Raw genomic sequence first — 10966 nt, forward strand, 5'->3', positions numbered from 1 at the left:
GTGTGTCTGAAGCTAACTAGGAAAATGCCAAGAACTGTACAAATGTTGGCACATTTCATATCTTCCTCCCTCAGTTCAAGTTCTCCAAGGGGCAGAAAGGTCATCTTCATAATGGAGCAGAAAAGGGAGGGCTCCTAGAATAGGGAGGAGAAACATCAATTCTTGCAATTCTCTTACAAAAATGAGAATGAGAATTCCATTCACAGAAACACAAGGTACCTTCTTGATTCAGCAGATCTGAGTGGGTAGAGGGAAAAATACACCAGCAGACAAAACAGTGACAGACACTAAGGGGGATGAGCTGCCCTGCCCCAACACCCCTGATTTTTTTTTTTTTTTTTTTTTTTTTTTTTTTTTTTTTTAATGAGGACATACAGTCGGCACATGGAAATAAGAGGATACCAAAAAATTGAAGATGTGAGTCTTTAAGGAATTTACAATCCAATCCAATATTTAAAGAAACATAGGCAGTTAGACATGGAGGGATGGGAAGACTAGCTTTTTTGTGTGCTGGGCACTGAACCCAGGGCCTCGTGAGTACCAAGCACAAACTTGGCCCACACCTACCACTACCCTCCCTCAGCCTCAAGACTCACTTTTGGCATGAAAGGCTTCCCAGAAGAACAGCCTTTGTATGGGAATGGATAGGTATAGGCAGGGCAGGGAGGAAGGGACAGAGAAGACACAGATGGATAGACGCAAAGGTCTAGTAGTGGAAAGCAGAGTTCTATTAAGGACAACAAATGTAAGTCACTTAAGCTTAGGTGGAAAAAGAAAAGAAAAAGCACGCATTCAGAAAAAAAAATGTAGACTGGAGCCAGACCTGGGAAGGATCTGGATGTCTCATATATTCACAGCCAAAGGAACCCACTAATGGATTTACATGCGGAAGCTGCATGATCAGAGGTGGACTTCAGGCAAATGATCCCCCTCTGTATGCTGAGGAACTGCAGCGGCAAGACCTTCATTGCACCTCAGGGTTCTCAAAGTAGGCCGTTTCTACTGCCCACCATCACCTTTCTCTATTCCTTCCTTCTCTAATTATACCTTGAATCCAACTTTATTTTCTTTCAAAGAATCTCAGCCAAGGTAATGAGTCCAGACAGTTTGTGACCCAAGAGAGAGGGTGCTGCCTCCCCTCCTCCTCCTGAGAGCACAGGGGAATGAGAACACGAAGGGTGTAAAATCACTGAGAATCCCAAGCAGCATGCTGGACGGGATAAAACGCTTAGGGTGAGCCTAGCGGTCAGAGGGCATAACACCACCATGAAGCACGTCTGTGCAAAACAGTTACTTTATGCTCATTTTCTCCCTTTGACCTTCCAGTATGCCAGCAACCTGGGCACCTGTCCTGAGAGGGAAGAAAGGCATAAGATGACCCCTCGTTAGTTGTTCCAGCAAAGCTCCAGGGCACACGTGGTCCTGTCACCAGTCTACCTGCATTCCTAGAATGCTCTGAGTTCCATACACCACCCTCTGAATGCCCAGGGCTGCCCCTCCGCTCCCCTGCCCCAAGACTCTGTGTTCCGCAAAAACCAAGCATGACAAACAAGCTGCAGACTCTTCACTTGGAGAGCTCCTATGAAGTCAGGTTTTTAGCATCCTACTGCCTTCTCCAAAGAATGAGCTCCAAGGAAGGAGGCAGAGACAGTGACAATAGAGAGAGGGTATGACTATTCCAAGGGCAGGGACTCCTTCTGTCAGAGTTAAAAATAAATTCTTAGCAACTACATCCAACTCCTCCCCTCCAGGGACCAATGGGCCTTGGCAGATAAACCTCTCCCTGCAGAGGAAATGAGGCCCCAGGAGAGAGACTGGGAGAGTCAGGGAGTCTGGGTATGTAACTCCACTGAGGTAGAGGGTCCCCCAAGTCCCACCTCATGGCTCCTATCACTCTTCCTACCATCAAACAAACCTTAATCCCAAAAAATGGACAGAGTTCTCTTGCACCATGATTAGTACCAACACCTGTCCAGGGGTTGGAAAAATCAAAAAGAAGAGAATGCCAAAGTGAAACTGAAGGAAACACTCTGCCCAGCATCCCTTAGCTAAGCAGATACTCTGGCTACCTGCACCCACTTCCTTAACTTGTTCCACAGGTCTCCAGGGTCCCCAAGCAGTAGACTACAGATCACCAATACCTCAGCCCCTGATGTCAGAGGGTAAAAGAAACTCATGTTCAGGGTAACATTCTGCAGGTGGCTGAGCAGAGAGGCACAGAGAGCAGAATCCAGTTATTCTTGGAAGCCAACAGGATGAGGTCACACTTTAGAATGCAGTAACCTGAAGCCCCACACTGTGGAGGTGGAGAGTATAACTTAGCAACAGGGCAGGAGTACAAGCAGGTAGCAAGCTTGAGGGATGGGGCAGAAGATGGGGCTCCCCACTCATCCCACATACCCTCTGGCAAGGAGGCCCACTTGGAGATAAGAGTTCGGAAGACCCTAGAACTAAAGGCAAGAACAGAAGCCTTGTTTGCCCTCCTTTATCTAACCTTTTCTCACTGGGGAACAGGCAAAGCTGCTTCACAGAGCCTCTGTTCACGTGATTCTAGATGCCTGGAGAAGCACCAACCACAGCTCAGCTTCCAGAACCCAGAATAACGAGCTAGCCAAACTGCCGACCAAGCTCAGGCTGGAAGAAAAAGGGGCAAAGTGGCAGGGCATGAGTGAGAAGTGAGATAAATGGGTCAGCAGTGGGGCAGGAAGACCTGGGACAGATATCAGGCCTGGCTGTGAGGGGAAGACTGCAGCAGTGGCAGGTTTATTTTTAGCCATTGGGACAGAGGGGCTGAGTAACAGTCCTGGGTCCTGGGCAGGAGGCCAGGCTGTCAATGCCCACTGTGGGCTGGGAGCCTCCTAACAATATGGATAATCAAAATGGCAAGGTGATCAACCCAATCATCTGCCATGGAGAGCAGGTAAAGAGTCCTGCAGGAGGAAGAAGGTGTAGGAGTTGGCACAGGGGCAGTCCATAGACCTCCTTTCAGCTCCTTCCAATTCCCATGACTGGAGAGATCTCACCTTTGCTGCATGCTCAGAAGAAAAAGGTCATTGAGATGAGCAAAACAGAAAGAAGGCATCGACAGCTCAAACCACCCCCCCACCCCCCCGCCGCCCCAGCTTCCTATCTTCTTTGAGACAGAAAAGGCCTCCAACGGGCAGTCAAAGAGCTTCTCCCTGCCTTTGGTCACCACTCTTCAACTCCCAGATGAGTCCCAGATGGACACTGGCCAGGAGATGCCTGGAAATGTCCCTCAAGAATAAGATGCCCTTTAGAATGACCCTTTTGGAGAGCTCAGGTTCCTAGTGGAAGGAACACACAGTTTGGCTGATCTTGGAGAGGAATATCACATACAAATGGGGGGTGACCTTGGGGCTATGTCCCAGGCTCTACCACCTGCCAGCTGGCATACAGAGGTGTTTACTGGACCAGAGAATAAAGTCCCCAAGAACTCTACAATGCCACAGGCCAAGTCCAACCTCATGCCCCTTTCCTCTGTGCCTCTGCCTCTCTTACTTGTCCAACCAAATTGAATGGCCTGATACACAGACCCCACAGTCCAAATCCCCAGGATTGAAACATGGTTCTCACCATGAGTGGACAGGCAAAAGAGGAAAGAGAGCATTTTCTCCCCCAAGTATCTCCTTCTCTTCTTGCTTCCTTAGACTCCAGGTCTCACTTCTTACCCAACTCTCTCTGGGGCTGAAAGGAATTGGACATAAATCCTAATTTCCTTGTCAGCTCTAGGATCAGCCCAGCTGTCAGCTCAGAACATCCCACCCAGAACTATGTCTGCAGGGAACAGTCACATAGACAGTCAGAACAGTCTTCAAGTGTCCCATGACTTCAGGTGAGAAAGGACTATGGAGTAGGGAAAATAAAGAATTCCTCATCTCTACTTTGCACCACAACTACACTAAGATCTCAAGAGAAGAGAAGACACACACCATGCTGAATTACACAGCCCATCTCTCTGCAGAGTCACTAAATGGAATGCTTTCCAAGTCTTCATAGAAGAGGAGGAACAGCTGGTCAGTGATGATTATTAATTAACTGGACAGAGGCCACCCTGGAGTCCAGCATTATGCCTACCAAAGGGCATCACACTGGCCCAGATACTGCTGACAGACAGACACGGAGCAAGTCAGCACCTATCCTGCAGGCCCTGGCCTTGCGCCTCCAACACCGCCTCCTCTGCTATCCCACACTGCCAGTGCTCAGGAGCTACTGGAGCCAGACCCTGTGATGTAGATACTGAGGCCCAGGAAGTTTAACTGGCCTATTCAAGGTCACACAATAAGTTAGCAGAGCATAGAGGCTAGACTCATTATTGTTTTCTTAGGGGTTTTTGGTTGTTGTTTGGTTGGTTTGTTCTTTGTTTTCTCATCTAGCACATAACCCATAGAAACAGATTCATCTCTACTTATCTATATCTATGTATATATATAATATAGCTATTGACCTATATCTTAAAATACAAAATATCAGTATTTTCCTACAGACCAGAAAAGGCATAGCAAACTGATTGGGTTACATACCTGGTACATATTAAGCTGTTCAATGGGATGTCCCCTTCTCCCTATCGATGCCACCATTTACAAGGTGACCTATGTGGAAAGATGGGTGAGTGGAGCTCAGTTTTTGACTGCCATATTTATCACCCCAGTACTACCACCTTCTAGCAACCAAAAACAAAGAAACCCAGACCAAAAGCAGATGCCAGTGAACCAGGTCCCAAGACAAGGCTCTGATGCTGATGCCAAGTAAGACCTTGGACAAACCACAGAACCTTTCTGCACTGATCCAGCCCCTTCCTTAGTGAGATGGAAGGAAGGAGGCAAGAAAGATGACAGGCATCAACTCCAAGTCACTATTAGGTGTGGGTCCCTTTACCCCTGGACCTGAAATCATTACCAAGAGCAGCTGCAGGCACTTCATACAACAACTCTGTCCTGTCCACTCATCTTCCTCCAGAACACAACCACCTGGAAAGACTTAGTACAGGGAAGAAGGGGAGAGAGGCCTCACATGACCCCTGGAAGGGTCTGAAGCAGAGGAGGAGGGAAGTGTGAATTCCTGTGCTACAGATATCAAACCACCAGGGAGAATCCTGGCTGGGAGCACGGCAGAGTTGCATGGGAATTGTGAAACAACTCAGATGCAGATGCTCTTCGCCACTGCTCTTTGCCACCTTGGCTGATATTCCCCCTGGCACAGGCCCCTCATATTCCTGAGCTCTGTGGGTGACAGGAACTTTACCCTCCCCCAACCCCAGGATTTGGTCAGAGATTAAATATGCCTCCAGCAGTCCTCAGGCTTGGTTCCTCCAGGCCCTCCTCCAAATCCCCAGCACCTGCTTCTTAAGTTAAATTGTAAATGAATGATGGCCCAACCCCTCAGGTCCCAAGTGGTCAAAACATCTTCTCAATAATGGATACCAATATCATCTTCCTCCCAAAAAAGGAGTCCTTTATTTTCCAGACTCCCACCAATATGTGGCTCTGAGGTCCCGCGAGGGCTTTTCTCTCCCCTCCTAGCAGCCACTGATCCCAGATCTTAGCTGGTGATTATTTTCAAGCTCCATCAAAACCCAGAACTCACTAGTGAAAAGGGACCATGAGCCGACTCAGCTTTGATCCTGCGTCATTGATGCCAAGAGCTCTGGTGTAATAGAGAGGGGTCAGGGACAAGGCCAGGGGGAATATACCTGGAGGCTTCCCTCAAGAGAGGGACAGGGTCTCTGAAAGCAGAAACCAGACCCTTCCTTCCAAACTCCACAAACCCCAACCTCAGTGATTCCAAACATTTCTTTATAACATCCTCAAGCCCCCCAAAAACTCAAAACCTGCTTTGACATGAAAATGGATTAGGTTCAATTCTGAGACCCCAGAGTGACCAACCAGGTCTCCTACTCCTCCCACTTTAGCTCTAGACACATCCAACCTCATTAGGTCCTCCAGTAGACCTGCTCATTCAGAGGCCCAGCAAAGTCTCCCTGTTACCAGACAAAGCTTCCCTCAGTTCCTTCAGCCCTCACAGACATCTCTTTTAAAGTTCCTCTACTCTAACCAACAGTTTAGCCCCCAGACCAGCAAAGTCCAGTAGAATTTTCTACAAGGATGAAAATGTTCTCCATTCTTCAACTTTGAAGCCATCAGGCACATGAGGCTACTAAACACTTGAAACATAACTGGCTTCAAACTTGTGATCACCTTGCCTCAGCCTCTTAAGTCATTGGAATTACACTACTATGCCTGGCAGCAACTGAATTTTTAACTTAGTTTCATTCCTTCCTGTTCATTAGTTTTAATAGCCACACATGGGCAGTGGCTACTACATTCCACAGTGCAGGCCTAGACAACATTTGTTAATTTGACTTCAACTGGCCCCATCATCTCTGCCCAATTTTATAGGCCACTTAATATGACTAGATCCTCCCAGGGACAATGTATGTGGTAAGTATTCAACAACCTCCAAGTTGACTGGATATAAAAGAGACTGGTTTGGTCAGAGAGACTTTCCTTACCTTGTGATTCTACCTATCAAACTCCAATGTAAGACACTATCCAGCCACACTGTCCTCTCTCCCACAGGGTAAGGTGTGCTGGATGGGATGCTGCCTATACTGGGAGGATGGGGGAGCTCTGGCATTTCCCCCACATGTGAAAGGCTCTAATTGTCTCCTCTTCATGAAGCCAAGGGAAGCCACACTGCAGTGGCACTTACATGACCTGCAGAGGGAGGCCCAGGTGGACAAAGAGGAGAAGAAATTACATTACCTTGTTTCCTCTAGTCTATGCAATGGAAAGATAAACAGAGATAAGTTATGGCAACATTCTATATTTTGTAAAGCAATAACATGCTTCACTTAATCAGTGTTGCGTAGCAGAGGAGGACAACAGTATGAGCTTTAATTAAATTTATTCAGCTAGTACCTGGAAGTCACCATGACACAGTGAAGCAAGAAGCAGCAGAGGAACCACATGGGGAATCCAACCAATTAATATGCAGATGAATTGAGACTTGGTGTCCCTACCAAATAAATAACAGAATTCCCATTTTGTTGTACAAATAATAATAATATTTCTACCAGAACTCCCTAAAAAAGTGGGAGAGGTGGAAAAAAGAAAAAAAGAAAAAAAGAAAAAAAAAAAAGCAGCTTGTTAACACAGATCCAAAACTCATGAAGTTACTGAGTTTGGAAACTGCTCCTCCAACTTGGGAGATTGTGGTTGGAAGGTGACAGACATCCACCCACACCCACTGGCAACAGCCAACAGAGGACCTGTGGTCAGAGTAGCTCCCCAGGTTCAAGGCACCCTGGAGTTACAGCCAGCCCCATGCTCATCAATGTCACTGCAGTTAGGAAATAGGGAGAAGCCTGAGACTAGGAATCAGGCAGCCTGGGTCTAACCCTGCCTTGGCCAGGTGAGTGGCTATGTTATGGAGCAAGTCACTCCTTCACTGTGGCCCTTGGTTTTCTCATCTGCAAAATGAGGGGGTTGGATGAGATGACCCCAGAAGCCCCTTCAAATTCTGCCTGAAGTATGGGCATGACTCAGAACTTCATAGGAGAGAATGATGGGGAGAGATCACAGCACCCACTGAAAGAACTGAAGCATCTGCTTTCCAAGGTGAAGGTAGAGAAGCAGCAGGGACCATGTTCAAAGCACTGATTTCACTGAACAGGGCAAAGAGGTCACCAAGCCACAGGACATCCGGGCAGCCACCACCTCCCATCAAAACTCTCAGGGCTACAAGATATCAGGGCTGCAGATTTCAGAAACCCCAATAGAGCCCAGCTGCTAGCCACAACCTGACCTAAGTCCTCATGAATGGGCTCAGCACACCATGTGAAGCCCAAGTCTCCTGCCTCTTTCTCAGGTACCTTCCCAGTGGGGTCACCAATACTGTCTCTTCCACCACATCTTCCTCCCTTGATTGATAATCAAAAGGCTCCTGGTTTTGAAAATCATTTTACTATTTAGCACCTAAAATTAATCAAAATCTAAGATCTGGAAATCTCTTTGGTGTGTGTCTCTGGAACAGGATTCTCTGAACCAGATTCCCCCACAGCTGTAATTATGTCTTAGCCAATATTTGGATATGAAAGTGCTGTTGACACTGCTGTCAGTCTCCAAATGCCTCATCCCTCCTTTCTTCCTCTATTATTAAGTTTTAACACTAAGCTGTGTGGGAAATCTACAATTTAACAGTTGAGTCAACTTCTAAGATCTGGAAGCAGGCTGCCTGTCAAAACAGCCTCTGACTTCAATCTTAACCCACTTCTACCTGCAGAAAGATGAACTATGAGTGTTATTTAATATACTGGATTTCCTTTCAAAAATATTCTAAGAAAAATTTCCAAACTTCTCTACTATTAGTTACAACACAAATCTGAATTGCCAGTCAAAAGCATTTTAGAGGATGGGTCTTAGGGGCAGAGGGCAGTGTCTACTAAATAGAATAAGGAACAGACGTTGAGAACTTTTGTTCTGAAGTCTTTATATTATATTCCAACCAAGAGAATGAACAGCCAGCGTCCCCAGACTGCTGATGGGTGAAGGCAGATGGCATCTCAGAAGATATATAAAACTCTGCTGGAAAAAATGTCTGTCACTTCCTCAACAGCACAGGTTAACTGTGGTCAAACTGTATTCATTCACCTCTAATCTCCAAGGTCAGAGCCATGGTCCATCCAAATACCTCCTCTTCCCTCCCCTTAGTAACAAGTATGGAAAGGGAAGTCAAAGGCACACATATTACAGTGGTCAAGACACTGATAAATCCCCTCTCCAACAGTCAACATTAAGCAACAACTGAGATCCCAGGGCAGAAACTTAGAGTAACAACCAAAGAAATCTGACAGCCCTGAGGAAGAAAGCAGCAGAAAAAGAGAGACCTTAAATTCTAGAAATTGGACATGCTTGCTTTCTACATATCTATTATATCTGATTGTATGCCCGTCATTTCACCACAACTCATATCTGAGTTTAATGTTTGATAATTGAAATACAGCTAGCTGTGTGGGCAGAAAGGGAAGAGAAAAATATAACACAGGAAGTATTTCCCTCCTCCAATCATTAAGACGCCCCAGGGGAAAGAGACCTGCCCTGTCACCTTTAGAGATGTGGTTGGACCTGAAACCCTTCTGAGAAAAGAACCTTTTTGGTGACCCTGAACAACTGGCTCACACTTAATCAGGGACCCACCCCATCACATCAGACCTCCAAGTCCATTCTGTTTAACTTCTAAAGTAAGTGGTGTTACCACAAATCCTCATTTTCTCCCTACCATTACCCCTCAAAAAAAAAAAAAAAAAAAAAAAAAAAAAAAAAAAAGCTTGGGTTTCCCCAGTCCAAGAATAGCGTTTCCTCCTGCTGTCCATCACTCGCCCGAGACCCGGACCTAAGAGGCTGTCTCAGGTTTGCGGAATCAGCGCCTGGCTAGGCTGTCGCTCACAGACTGGGTTTACAATGATCAATGGAGCTATGGAAACAGCAGACACCGCGCCGGAGCCTGCTGGCCTCCCATCTGGGGCCTCACAGGCACTGGAGGTAGGAGGGGGCCTGCTCCCGGATCAAAACAATCCCTCCCCCGCGCGCGGAGGTCGGTGTCCCCGCGGAATCTCCAGCCTTGTGCCTCCTGGGCGGGCGCGCCCCACGGCGGCACGGCCGCCCTCACAAGGCCCAGGGAAGTGAAATCACACATTCCGGCTCCCAAATAAGGAGCGAGGCTAAATAAACCTCTGAGATCCTACTTCTCCAAACCAACCGACCAACCAGCTCAATGAGTAATGGGTCTTTTGTGCCCGCAGAAAGAAAGGAGAGAGGGAGGGAAAGATTAGGAACCACAAGCCCCGAAAATCACTTCCTTGAGACAGTGAAATAAGCAGAAGTGGTCCCGAAGCCAACCGTTGCGACTCGGCTGGATCCCGCTCAAACCCCAAAATGGCAGAGTCCTCACAAGTCCTCCCGAGTCCCCGCCACTCACGCCCGGAGGTGACCGGAAACTCGGTCTCGGCGGCGAGGTCTGCTGGGACCCGACCTTCGCCGCCACCCTCCCGTCCCTGGCCGCGCACCTCCGGGCACCTCGGGCGCCCCGGCGGGTCAGTCCCGCGGCAGCCCCCTCCGTCGCCTGGGACGCCCGTCCGAGGTGAGGGTCAGCACCAAGCGCTGACAGCCCGTGCACCGCGGCCACTCCAGCGTGCTGGGGAACCCCTTTCCGACCGTCCTCCCCTTCCCCGGGCCCCAGACCTACTTTAAGGGCGAATTTCTCCTGGGTCCTCTTGTTGAAGATCTGCAAAACTTTCCCGTTGATGCCCAGTCCCAGGACCTGGCTGGTGACCTTGTAGTCGTCGATGATGGCGTTCTTCTTGATCTGCAGGCTGGACTTGACGTGGAACTGGGGGAACTGCTGTGGGGGCAGCGGCGGCGGCTGGGCCGGGGGGTGAGGCTGGGCCGGGGCGGGGGGCTGCGGCGGCGGCGGCGGCGGGTTGGGGAACAGCACCGGCGGGGTCTGGCCTTGGGAGTTGGACAGCATGGTGCCCGGAGACGCGGGCGCAGAGGCGGGAGGGCCCGCGGCCGCCCCCTCCTCCGGCTCGGGACGGGGTCCCCGCCACCCCCCGCCCGGCTCCGAAGTTTGCTCCGGGCTGGAGCCGGCTTCCCCGCCCCGGCCCGGCTCCAGGCTCGGCGGGTCGCGGGGCTCCGTGGGTCCCGCCGTGCGCCGCTGGCGCCCACCGGCCCTGTTCCCTCCCTCCCTCCCTCCCTCCCCCCGGGGGCCTGGCGCTCCGGGGAACGCGGGACGGCGGGGGCCCGGCCGGGGGGAAAGCGGCCGCGCGACAATGTACCCAGCCCCGGGGCCGGCGGCCGCGTCACAGGCTCGTCTGCGTCCGGGGCCGGTCCTTAAAGGGGAGGGTCAGAGGGGTGGGGCTTGGGGAGGCGTGGGTGTGGGGGAGGGGCGC

General features: G+C 49.6%; 1 protein-coding gene across 3 annotated transcripts in view; it reads right to left on the reverse strand.

The window, feature by feature from the left end:
* Mapkapk2 (MAPK activated protein kinase 2) overlaps positions 1–10762 on the reverse strand; it is a 44525-nt gene extending 33763 nt beyond the window's left edge. The window contains exons 1-2 of one of the 3 annotated variants that reach the window (XM_047521439.1): positions 10264–10333; positions 4542–4610 (exon numbers count right to left, since the gene is read on the reverse strand). In XM_047521439.1, the coding sequence (XP_047377395.1) occupies positions 4542–4598 (57 nt within the window). In that variant the 5' untranslated portion in view covers positions 4599–4610; positions 10264–10333. Of the gene's footprint in view, positions 1–4541; positions 4611–10263 lie in introns of all 3 variants that reach the window. The other 2 variants (XM_047521437.1, XM_047521438.1) reach the window with 2 other exon arrangements.
* Positions 10763–10966: the final 204 nt, after the last annotated feature.

This window comes from Sciurus carolinensis, chromosome 12, assembly GCF_902686445.1.
Source record: "Sciurus carolinensis chromosome 12, mSciCar1.2, whole genome shotgun sequence".
Classification (NCBI taxonomy): domain Eukaryota; kingdom Metazoa; phylum Chordata; class Mammalia; order Rodentia; family Sciuridae; genus Sciurus; species Sciurus carolinensis.